Source organism: Cygnus atratus, chromosome 11 (genome assembly GCF_013377495.2).
Source record: "Cygnus atratus isolate AKBS03 ecotype Queensland, Australia chromosome 11, CAtr_DNAZoo_HiC_assembly, whole genome shotgun sequence".
In the NCBI taxonomy this organism is placed as follows: domain Eukaryota; kingdom Metazoa; phylum Chordata; class Aves; order Anseriformes; family Anatidae; genus Cygnus; species Cygnus atratus.
In genome coordinates this window covers 5,389,874-5,402,291 of record NC_066372.1, presented here as the reverse complement: position 1 = coordinate 5,402,291, position 12,418 = coordinate 5,389,874, and the positions used below count along the sequence as shown (strand labels likewise).

The 12,418-nt window shown below is 34.5% G+C and overlaps 1 protein-coding gene across 5 annotated transcripts in view; it reads right to left on the bottom strand.

Moving 5' to 3' along the window:
* Nucleotides 1-12,418, bottom strand: part of ENTREP2 (endosomal transmembrane epsin interactor 2) — a 137,959-nt gene that overhangs the window by 79,445 nt on the left and 46,096 nt on the right. For all 5 annotated transcript variants that reach the window (XM_035553867.2, XM_035553864.2, XM_035553865.2 and 2 more), the window contains exon 2: nucleotides 6,641-6,697. In XM_035553867.2, coding sequence (XP_035409760.1) covers nucleotides 6,641-6,697 — 57 coding nt within the window. The remainder of the gene's footprint in view (nucleotides 1-6,640; nucleotides 6,698-12,418) is intronic.

Below are 12,418 nucleotides of genomic sequence, written 5' to 3'. Positions count from 1 at the left end.
CCAAAATTAATTTTGAACACATACAAGCAATGCAAAAAGTAGTTTAAAAAAAATAATCCTGACACCTTTAAGCACTATGCTTGAAAATTAGCAGGTAGTTTTTCCCGTATTCACCTAATTTAAAAGTTTAAAAGGTAAAAATAATATTTGAAATGAAATGGTTGTTGGGAAGATATCCCAATAAGAATCCAAATATTTGGCTGGCTAAGGCACAAGTATCTCAAACTACAGTCCGAAGAAGGACTGACAGAACGCCCTATAAAAGAGATTCCTTCTGGATAATAAAGACAGATCAATTGCAAGGAATACGTATATGCAACTTCACTGCTAGGGAACAGGTTGTTTCACTTGTGAGGAAGATCAAGCACTGAAAAACTAACAGAAAACCATAATGATTTAGGTAACTAAAGAATCCACAAAGCACTGACATATGTCTTGGCCAACTTTGTTTTTTAAATAACCTGCTTTTACACTTTTACATTTCAACCTTTATTTTTCCTGTTTTTACGTTTCAACCTCAATATGCATTTCTACTCTCAGAAGTATGCGTGTATAATTCTGTATGCAAATTTGATTTAAATATACTGAAGAAATAAAATCAGGCAAATGGACAAAATCTCTTATGGCAAAAAAGGGAGATATGATCATGAAAACACGGATTCATTCAACTTTGATAATGGAAATATTTTTGGAAGAACAGAAGGATATGGAAATAGAATTTTCAAGTAAATTGATATAGAACATGAAATGTAAATTTGGGTTTTCAGTTTGAACACTCAATTCAGTGCTGAAAACACACTAGAAAATAGCAACACAAGAGAAGATTAGACATACACCTGCCTGCTTCTAAAATACAGAGGATATGTAACTGCTTATTACTATATGACAGACATTTTCAGCAACTGCTTTGACATTTATCACATGGGAATTAGTGATAAAATTTGCAACAATTATTTCATCTACTGCCTAGTAAGAACAAATAATTGATTTTTCTTTGTTTTTATTAGTCACCAAAGCAAGAATGATCTTTTTTTTATCCTAAACGTAGAGCAAATGAAACATCTTTTCAGTCTTTGGTCGTCTTGTTTCTCCGAAGAAATATCTGAAAATAAATAGGAAACCCATGTAAATTGGTATTTACTTCCAATCTTCATCACAGTCTCCTTTTTACTATATAGAAGATCAGTAAAAAATGAAGAGTCTATTATTTTATATCACTTTGAACACTTACACATCAATTTCTGTATTTTTATAGACAATTCAGTGAAATAAAACAGCTGATCAAGTTACAGAAAGATAAATTACTCCCGCCATCCATGTGTATGTTCAGCTGGCCTGAAGCAAACCTTGTAAGCTAGTAACAAGTCACAAGTAACTGTGAAATTGTACATTAAAATGTCAAAAACTAAATAAATAGCAAAAGCATATGACTTTTCACAAGCAAATCACAGAAGCAGTCTTTTGTCTACATTTTCAAACATTAATCAAAAATAAAGCTACATCCATTGCTGTGGAAAGAGAAGCAGAAGACAACAGTGGTGAAAACCTGCCTTATAAGAGTGCTATATAATTCCTAAAAACTTCTTAATTGACACTAAAGGAAGTAATTAAATGATTAAAGAAGAATCAATGATAACCACTGAAAAATTAATGACTTCTCTTGGAGATCTGATACATAAATATAGTTCAGTGCGTACAGAGCACCGCAGTGCAGTTTAGATTGGCATGCCAAATGAACTTAACAATAAATAATTTTACTAGATGACAGACTTTTTTGTTTGGCTATAATTTATAAATAGGAATTCTCCACAGCCTAACTTTATATTCCTTCATTTTTTAAATAGCCCTTTTTTTTTTCTGCAACTGTCTTCCATGCGTTAATTATACTTCACACCAAACTTCATTCTAAACATTTCCCTGACATCTGTCTGTGCAGATGTTGACAGTGGATTAAAAAAAGAAAAACATACCCAGGAAAACATTTGTATTCACTATTCACTTTTCTTAGTTGTAGTATAAGATACTAACGTAATCACCATTTCTTCAATAGTTCTCCAGGTCCAGAACTTCGGTTCATGTAACAACTTAAATGAGATCCAGTACGGGAACTGAAATGTACATATCTATAAAAAATTATTTTCAAGGAAAGCAGAGGCCATACCCTTCTCACAAGTCTCTCAAAAGTCTATTGTGCCAGAGGGCAAAAGTCAAATCACTACACCATCACTTATAAGAGCCAACACACAAAACATGCGGCTCTCAAATAAGAAATGGAAGAGGAAGAGGCAGTAAACATCAGTAGATGTTTGAAGAATTTTTGTTCAGTGAAATCTTTTAAGAGATTTGAATACTAGGAAATTTGATGAAAAAAATTATAAGCAAGATGTGGTTCCAACATCATCATGTAATCAATCTGCAGTCATTACACTCCAACAGTAAATAATCTATTAAGAAATTTTAAAATCTGAATCTGTATGTCATGTACTCCTCCAATAGAAGTGTAGCAACTGAAATAACTCAAACTAACCAGACTCATGAGATCAACACCACTAAATGAAACAGTATATTGCCTTTTAGTCACTGTTTCTTCCTCTTGCTAATTGTAATTGACACTCGTAAGTTTCTGGTATTAGGAAACAGCATAACAACAACTACTAAAGAGTAATGGTAGGCTCAGACAAAACTCTACCACTCTACCAAAAAGAAAGAAAAATATTTACAGATTGCGGTAAATTTTAAACCATTTTAAATGCACTTTGCTTGTCATGTTCAAAGGGGTTAACTCATTGATCTGGACACACTGTCAAGATTTTTAAAGAAAAATGCAGAAAGGAAAAGAATATCTGAAACGTTGCTATATTGCACATACACACTTTTTCAAAGGCAATATTTACCTGCCAATACTAATACATCCTTATTAACACAGTCATCTCACCACTTTAATAACATTGATTTGAATCTAACATTACTTTGTGCTAATAAATTAATTGAAGCTCCATTAGCATGCATATACGAAGCACAAATTACTTTTCATTATTAAGTGACTACATGAATCTCACAACAGAATACATAATGCAGCTGAAAAGTGTTTTGCAGGCAAAGAACAGCAGCTAGTAATTTGTAATATGCTTTTTTTTCCCCCTCCATGCACATAATTGGTTAAAAAGAATTCTCTGCAGTGTAATTTTAGGCATGTCAGTTAAGTACAAGGAGAAACATAGACCCATACTCTGTCTAGAAAAATAGGGAAAAACTAAGCACTTCTACATTCACTATTTTTTCATTTTTTAAAAAAATACATCAATAAATTACTGAAAATATAGCATATTTCATGAGTACCTATTAATTCAAATCATATTGCAGTTTTCAGCATATCTACTAAGCAACAATACTTTTTTTCAGAATTTTAAGATTTCACACCATCATCTGCAGTATGATCGTTATCTTTATTCAAACACACACATTCATCAACATTTATGATTCATTAGTTCTTCTATTTAAATTGCTAAACCATATGCTATCGCTTTCTAAAAGATAGAGACAATTGTAAAAATGGCTAAGAAGGCACAGTAGATATCTGTATTCTTCTACACATAATGAATACTGCAGTTCTCCACGACTAAGTGCAGGTAGAAGAAAAATATCATCTAGATAATTTATGTAACGCAACCTTAAAGGCACAGAATTTTTCTACTGCTTATAAATTTAGGATACATAACAGCACTGGTAAATCATCCCTAAAGTTGGTGCAAGCACATTACTATTTACATTACTAACAGAACGCCATTACCAAAAGTGCTATACTCAAATATTAACCTGCTTCTGCTGTTGCCCATAGTTTGGCAGTGCTCTAAGGATATACTCCAACATGAAAATGGTACAACTTTGAAGGGCTGCGTCTGCCTTTTGTTAAACACAAATATGCCATTGTGTTTACATTCATATTCTTTTACTTCCTCCTGCTTTGGACAGTGCTCTAACGTCTCTGCTGTTTAAAAAGTTTGTGTTAGTAAAATAAAACTTTAAAAAGTTTTTGTTGATAAAATATATTAGACCATTTTTATTATTGTGAAATTATTACCTTTGTGACTTCAAATAAAATAAATGTAATCTAAATAATGTGTTTTTCAAACTATTTCACAATTAAAATAGAATTGTTCTAAACTTCTCTGTCTTAAATATTTTACGGATTTCACTCTTTATACTTTAAGTATGATCTTCATGTCCCCCACCATAAGAGGGGGTTTACGAAGTGCCTCTCTTCGAGCAATGAATGAAAAAAAGGCATGACCCTTGTATCTAGTAGGTGTTTACACGGGTAAGTCAACACCCTGAATTTATTGAGTCCCTAAAGTAGATTTATAATGAACTTCTTAATAAATTATGGATTCAAATGCTTTAATGTCTATTACATCAACCTTTCACAGGTTTTTCTCATTATATACTCTGGCATTACAAAATGTTCAGAAGCATCGCCAAAATAAAACATTTTTTCAGAGGAGCCATAACAATAAAGATTTATTGATAGGAACACCAATCATGCCACTATAGCATGTATGTTTGAATAAGAAAAATAAAATAGAAAAGAACAAAGTTTATGTTCAACTACAAATCATTTCAAGAAAAATTCCTCTCAACACAGACGAAAAACAACATAACATATAGATAACATGACTTGAGAATTAACTCAAAAAAAAAGTCTGAATACTTGAATGAGTAGGAACTGACAGCGGGGAACTAAAAAAAAACACTTGCTAAAATATTACAAGTTCCTTCTTCTCTTTCAATTGCAGTCCTATACTGTACTAAGAGAAAATGGAATCCGTGCTCAAAACAGAAAGTACTACTTTTCTGTGTGTTGAATGAAAATCTATTTCGTAAACCTAAATTGTACCCAAATCACACTGATAGCTTTTTCCATTTATAAATGTATACTGCAAGTTTTTAAAAATTTATTTCTGCATGAATTATGCACATTAAGTGCTAAAAAGAAGTTTGCAATCACGTTCTACATCCACATAGCTTATCAGCTACACTAGCCATTACTTACCAGAGTAATGCAATAATATTACCCCTGAAATAAGGCTTACATACAGAAATGCTTGTGAAAGTGACATCTACAAAGTAAATTCATGCATTGACACACAGGACAATTCATGTGGTAACAGACATAAAAATACATGAAAAGAAGTGCTAACCCTTAGTTTTGGGATAGAAAGTCGTCTACAGAGAAATCCTCAAGATGTCTGATTATAAAACAGAAGCCCACAGATTCAGCACAGCATGTGCATGATCTCTACATCATAAATGCACACCCAGTTAATCACATTCACATATTATGCTGCTCATGGCACTCAAATGGTACACATACAGTGAAAAAAGATACAGTTTTGATGTATTTCAATTTAAACAGTATTTTAAATGCCTAAGTATATAATGAGGAAGCACCAAATTTTATTTTATTTTATTTTTTTTGAATAACAGGGAAGGTCTCTTAATGAGACCTTTAAATTAAATTCGTTAACTTATGAGTTAGCACTTAACTATATCAAATCATTTGGTGCATTTTAATCAATGTTTGATTTTAAGACCTTATAAGCATGTGAAATACTCTAAGTGGCAATCAATTACAGGTCTATTAATAGCAGTATTAATTATAAACAGAACATGTACTATTCCTGCTGAAAATTAACCAAAACAGTACCACCTTTTATTTGCTCCAAGTGTTCCAGCGTCTGTAACGTGTATTAGAAATATATAAAATGTCACCAATGTATGCAATGTGTATCTAATTATCACAGATGTATTTTGGATTTTTAGCACTGTCTTGTCTTCTAGAATCAAGTACACCCAAAATCTTGTTTTACTCACTCTTGGCAAATAAAATTATTTTCCCAAATTAATCTCTACATCCCCTTAAGGGACAGGCCACACATATACCATTTTGCTTTCTCTGAGAAAGCATCTGTACTTGAGGAGAAGTCTACTGGACAAATTGAAACATAATTAATTACTCCACTCAGACTGCTGTCTACTTCAGATTAAGGAAAGACCACTAAATATTTCTCAAATGCAACAACACTGAGGCTTTGTTCAATTACTTCCTAAATCTCACATGCAAAGTTAATACCATTCCATACAGTTTAGATACATCCCTGTTCAAACTCCCTACTGCACATTAAGAATAACTGACTCCATGTGTTATCTTTACAAGATGAAATAAAGGTTGTCATTAACAAATACAATCTACCAACTAAGTGGAAACATTTCAAAACCAATAATATTTTAAAATCTTCTTTTCTTCAGTTATAATGTTTTGTAAGCACATATAATGTTACATTACACTAGCACATACACAAACTGCAGTAGCATATAGGAATTCAATCTAGTTTACTGGTTTGGAATTGATCGTCAACCAGTAATATAATGGAAAGCCACAAGGTCCATAGTAAAGCTTTGAAAGACTTAAGTCAATTTGTAACATTTCAAAAGGGAGAAAATATCAACATTTAAAAGTTCAAAGTCAATAGGCAAAGGTCTATCTATAGACAAAACCACTAGGAGTTACATCTACAGAACCCTTTAGTCTCTTATATACAGTCTGTAAAACATGATTGATTAAAGCCACACAGGCACTCACCACAAGTGAAAGGGGCCTCTTCCATGAAACAACACCAATCAGTCCTGACAACAGCACCTGAAACAAAGAAAGCAGAGTCACCCTGGCCTTCGGTTTATACCAGCATCATTAAAAAATAGTAGACAATTCTAATTGTAATAATGAGCATTAAGTTCAGTTATAATGTTTGTTTCCATCACTCTGGTGATACACTGCTAAAACAGATATTGTTTTCATTTTATTCTGAATACGAATTACACAGAAGTACCGTTAATCTGTTTTTAAAACAAATTTTAATCCATCCAACAGACCCAATTAGTTCTGATCAGGTTGCAATAGTCTTCAAACATGTTCTCTCCAAGTCCCAAGTGTCATCAGTACTAACAGAGAAAAAATGTTTAGGGTAAACTTTCTTGTGGTGTCTTAGCATCATTGAAAATTAGGTCAGAGAAGCACACAAGAAGGGGAGTCAAGATGAGGCAATTGCTAATTTCATTAGTATTCAATCATTCCTTAGGAATAGTGCAGCAGTTTACTCACAAGCAGCAGATCGATTGATGTTGTTTACTTGACACTGATTTAAAATATTATGCAATTTTTCACAAAGCCTCCTGTTGTGACAGAAGTATGCCCCCAAAATGCTATCTGAATCATTCAAGTGATTGACAGTTCCTAAGCAGTGGCCTAACAAAGCTTAAGAATTGCCTTAAAATTACTTCTAGTATCACTAGAGAAAACCCCATCCCCTCCCTGTATCACACACAGGAAGATATAATTTAGAAATCAATTTAAATGCCTTTTTGATGTAAATAATTCCAAACATTCTGGTAAAATCAGCCAGGGTATCCTGCTAAATCAGCAAAAGATTGTTGTTTTTTTCTACACAACAACAGTATTTCACCTTATTTTTGAAGCAAACAAACAAAAATGACAAACAAAACCCGCCCACAAACATTAACTTAAAACATGTATTCGACATACAGATATACCACCCCCAATTTTTTGATTTTTTTTGAGAAAGACTACTGTAACAAATGGCATGGCAATTTCTCAGATTTTCAAGACCTACTTATTCTACGTGAGCTTTCTTTAGTTTCTAAGTAAAAATATATCCCTCCACTACAAGTCAAAAGCAAGCTAAATTCATAGCATGTGTACCCCAAGCTTATCTCAGGTATTCAAAATAATACCTAAGTTACAGCTTGGATGCCATAAACTTCACAGACCGTTAAATGTCAAGAGCATAAAATACAGAAACTGGAGCAATGGGGTGAGGAATACTGACTCCGGAGGAGAAAAAAGGTAGCGGAGGGAGTCTTTTCATTAGAACATTTAATCCAAAAAAATAATAAACCAGAATGTAAATAAAATGCAGAGAAAACAACCCATCATGTATCTATTTCATGATTCAAAACTGCATCTGTATCTAGCATCTAGAAAAGCAATGCACATGGTGCTGGTGACCAGGCTGGAAACAGGCTTCCTACTGGTGCTTGGCGCGAGTGCGGAAGAAAGAGCTGGTGGAGCATGGAGAGCTAGGTGGTAGAGTACCTGGGTTAAGCGCTCACTCTGCCCGGTCTGTAGATGTTCATACTGCAACATATTTCACACTACCTGATAAAATCCACAGCTGCTGCAGCTGAAAATATTATTCAGGAAGACGTATTGGGAGATGCAACCTTTGTTATTTTCTTTAGCACCTATGCCATACAAAAACCTCAGATAAGGTTTCATAGTAAAACTACAATGTTGGCTTAAAAACTAAGTACAAATGCAACAGGTGAGAAGCCACGAAAGCACAACAACAACGGTTCCAAAATCAGGATATGGAATCCTAACGACTGCAGATAATCCCTAGAGAGAAATGGAAGTAGCTTGTATTCTACAGCATTTCCTAGAGCATACAAATTCCATACCAGCTACATACTTCAGATGTTGGCCAAGGCAGGAAAAAGCAGAGTTCCTTTTTTTGCAGTTAATTAAATTTGCTCACACAGCTGTGTTAGCTTATTATCATTGTATGATAACTGTCTCTGGGCTTATAATCATGTAACATGAAACTGCACTCAAGGAGGTAAAATGACAGGGTTAGCTATCTTTACTTGAGGCTAGACAGCAACACACTCTCAATTAAATAAAAAGGGATGGCTGAAATTGTGAGGTTATTAAAGAAAATCCCTTAAGTAAAACAAAAAATTTGCCTTCCAAAACAGTGTATGTATTGATAAATAAAATACTCATGCATAAGCCAGTACTTCTCAGTCATCAAGTCGTGCTGAGAGCCAAAGTGTTTTAGTGTACTACTTATGACCAGCAAATCCTTTCTTTCATTTGCTGTGCAGCCTCCCTTCTGCGAGGTACAACTCTCTCTCCTGCCCAACATACTTGTGGCATTGTGCATCGCTGAAGAAGCAAGGGAGCTGATCCTTTTTGTTCAGCTGAACTACAGCCGGTTTTGACCTTTATGGATGCCTTGCAAAATGAGAGTTACATATGTTTCTGTTAGAAAAAACCTTGCTGGCACTCACCGTACTGGTAACCACGAAAAAGGTCAAGTGCAGTACATTGGTAAATTCTTAATATTCACTGATGGTAGACACTAAAACACTGTCCTCCATCTGTGTCATGAATATTGTCATTACAAGAGCTCACATAAACAACAGTGTAATTTTCTAAATCCCATTAGTCCCCAATATCCCTGCGGTTACCCAAAAGCTTGTTACCCAAAAGCTTGTTTTGCCTTGACATGTAATTATCTATAGCAGCAAGCACCTTTAACACTTTAAGCCACTGTCTACACAACTGTATAATTAAAAAAAGCACACTGATAACATTACACACCCACTTTTGTTAGAATATACCAAGTGACTCTTAAAACAGAAGTCTAAAGATGATTTCTCATGGTGTGCAGAAGACCAAGAAAAAAAACACAACATTTTTTTCTCCTCATTTTTTACTTTTTATAAATACAATGTCAATATTGGATAAAGTAAACAAAGCCAGACTAGTTTTATATACAAAAGCATGAGTTATTTGAAGTTGTATGTAATTCGCAGACCCAAGAAACCTTACAGTAGTCACTCACAGTATCCGGTGCTTCCATCAGAGAAAACAGCATGTGTAACACGTTCTTCGTTTCACCAGATTAAGGGCCATGAAGCACAGCACAAGGTAAGCTGTTTTTATGCAAGCATGTAAAACAATGGCATTTCCTAAATATAGATTGCAAGGCTGAGCTGTATATATGTCTTTTAATGTTTTCTAAAAACCACTAGATCACGTGTATACTTTGCAGAGGTTTCTTTCTTTCTTAAACAAAAACTAAATTGGAGTTTTGATTTTTTAACAACTTGCCTATTAAACCTATGCAATGTGGTTAGATTTCATAGCCTGCATATAATCTTGGGCCTGACTTCTATCTGCTGAACTACAATGAAAATGCCCAATGACATAATAATCAAATAAAACAAAGCTACTAAAAATGTTTTCAAAACCAGATTTGCCACCTTCCTTAGCAGGTACATACAGCTGTAGGAATTCTGTTCAAATATAACAGTGGTGTTGATTTAAAGAGCAAAAATAAACAGAATACATCGGTGCTGACTTCTGCAGCATTAGAAACGCAATATTACATTAGGTACGAATGCCTTTCAACACGCATATAAAAACTCCATTATCATTAATGCAAGCTGTGCTCATGCATGGAGAAGATGCATTTATTTTAATATGCACACACTGAGGCAGGACAAAAACAGAAGGTGAAATTACTTTCCGGTACAGGGATTGCAAACAAAGAATTTAATACAAACAAACAAAAAAGCCCCTGATAATGTCTTTTCCAGCATTTTCAATTGTCTGAACTCAAGCCTCTAGAAATTCAGTGTTGATTTTGAATATGGTACAGATCAGATGATGCAGTCTCTTGATATATCTTACACCATCAGCTTTCCAAGGCTTCATCTCCAAAATGGTTTTGTATATATTTTCCAGTATCCTCCCTTTAAACAACTTTTCCAAACTACAAAAAATGTATATTTATATGAACATGAATTAAATTAAAACCACACTGAATACACTGAAAGACTATCAAGGTAAATTAATTCCTGGAACCGTAAAATTGCATATGTTTCAGTATTAATTTGTTTAGTAAAACAAATTCTTTTTTCTCAGTACAACTTGAGATCTTGCAATGCTTTTCAAATACAGAGCACAATAGCTACAGAAAACTCAAAGTTCTATTGCCTATTCTTATTCCTAGTTTCTTGTTGAGGATTATACACCATATGTCAAGTCATCTGCTCCTGTTCAGCAAATTTAAGGGTTCCTCACTTTTTCAGTCTGTAAACACTGAACAAATTCTCCAGTCACCATGGTCCAGTTACCATTAAAATAAGCATACATACTGTTCCCATTAATTGCACCAAACTCCTCCTTAGCCTTCTTCTAAGATACTAAACACAGCAAATAATGCAAATTGTGGTTATCCTTAGCTCCTACGTTACCTGAATGAACAGAATCAACAGCATAGCAGTGTATGCATCTGCATCTCCTTCCAGTCAAAGCATATAACACGTGTCAATTCAAGCATACTGAAATAAACTATTTTTAAGAAGAAAAAAAGTGAAATATTATATCATGTTATTTAGAGGGGTTAACTGTGCTACTGAAAGTATTGATTATTCCTGCAAGGAGGGGTGGAAAAGCCAACCCCAACTGCGTAATGAGCTCTACTAATACCTGCAATCAAACATAAAATGGAAACTCTTGTCTAACAAGCTAGGTATTATTGATAAAGCAGTATCAATAACTTAATTTTGCAGAATAATAGATGACCTCATACCATGAGTAAATATAAGTGCTTCCAAGTGACTTAGAACAGACAATGGAGCAATAAACCAAAGTAAATTAGGGCATAACTAAATAAGCAGGGCTTAACCGAGTTTCAAAGGGACTAGGGTCCCAGCTAAGGGACAGAGAAAATGCAACAGCTGAGGAGTGTACTGAAACACCAGACTTTTTGGTGTGATTTTTCTCAGTTCAAAGTGCTGATAAAAAGCTTTACTCATAAACAGAATGGTATTCTCAAAACTTTAGGCCAAAATTGCATGTGGCATTACATTGGGCATAAAGAAAAATTGGGGGCAATCTAATTATAATGATATAAATATCCACACACAAATTTGTGAACAGATTTAATAAAGCTTTAAAAAAAAAAGGCCAGACAACTAATTTGAGAAACGTGATATGGAAACTTAACATGATTTTATACTGTATAATGCATCTCGAGTACCGCATTCAGTTTTGGCCCCTCACTACACGGAAGATACTGAGTTGCTGGAATGTGTTCAGAGACAAGCAACGAAGCTGGTGAGGGACTGTAAAGCAGGGCTTCTGAGGAGCAGGCAAGGGAACTGAGGCTGCTTGGTCTGGAGAACAAGAGGCTGAGGGGAGGCCTCATCACTCTACAACTACCTGAAAGGAGGCTGCAGCAAGGAGGGTGCCCAGCTCTTCTCTCATGTGACAGGTGTTAAAATGTGAAGAAGTGGCCTTAAGGTGCACCAGGAGAGGTTTAGGTTGGCTATCAGGAAGAATTTCTTCATGGAAAGGGTGGTGGTTAGGCACTGAACAGGCTGGGAAGTGGTAGAGTTACCATCCTTGGAGTTACTTAAGAGATGTGTGGATGTGGTGCTTAGGGACATGGTTCAGTGACTTGGTAGCATTAGGCTGATGGTCCGACTTGATGATCTTAAGGGTCTTTTCCAACCTAAATGATTCTATGATTCTAACATCTTTGGTTAC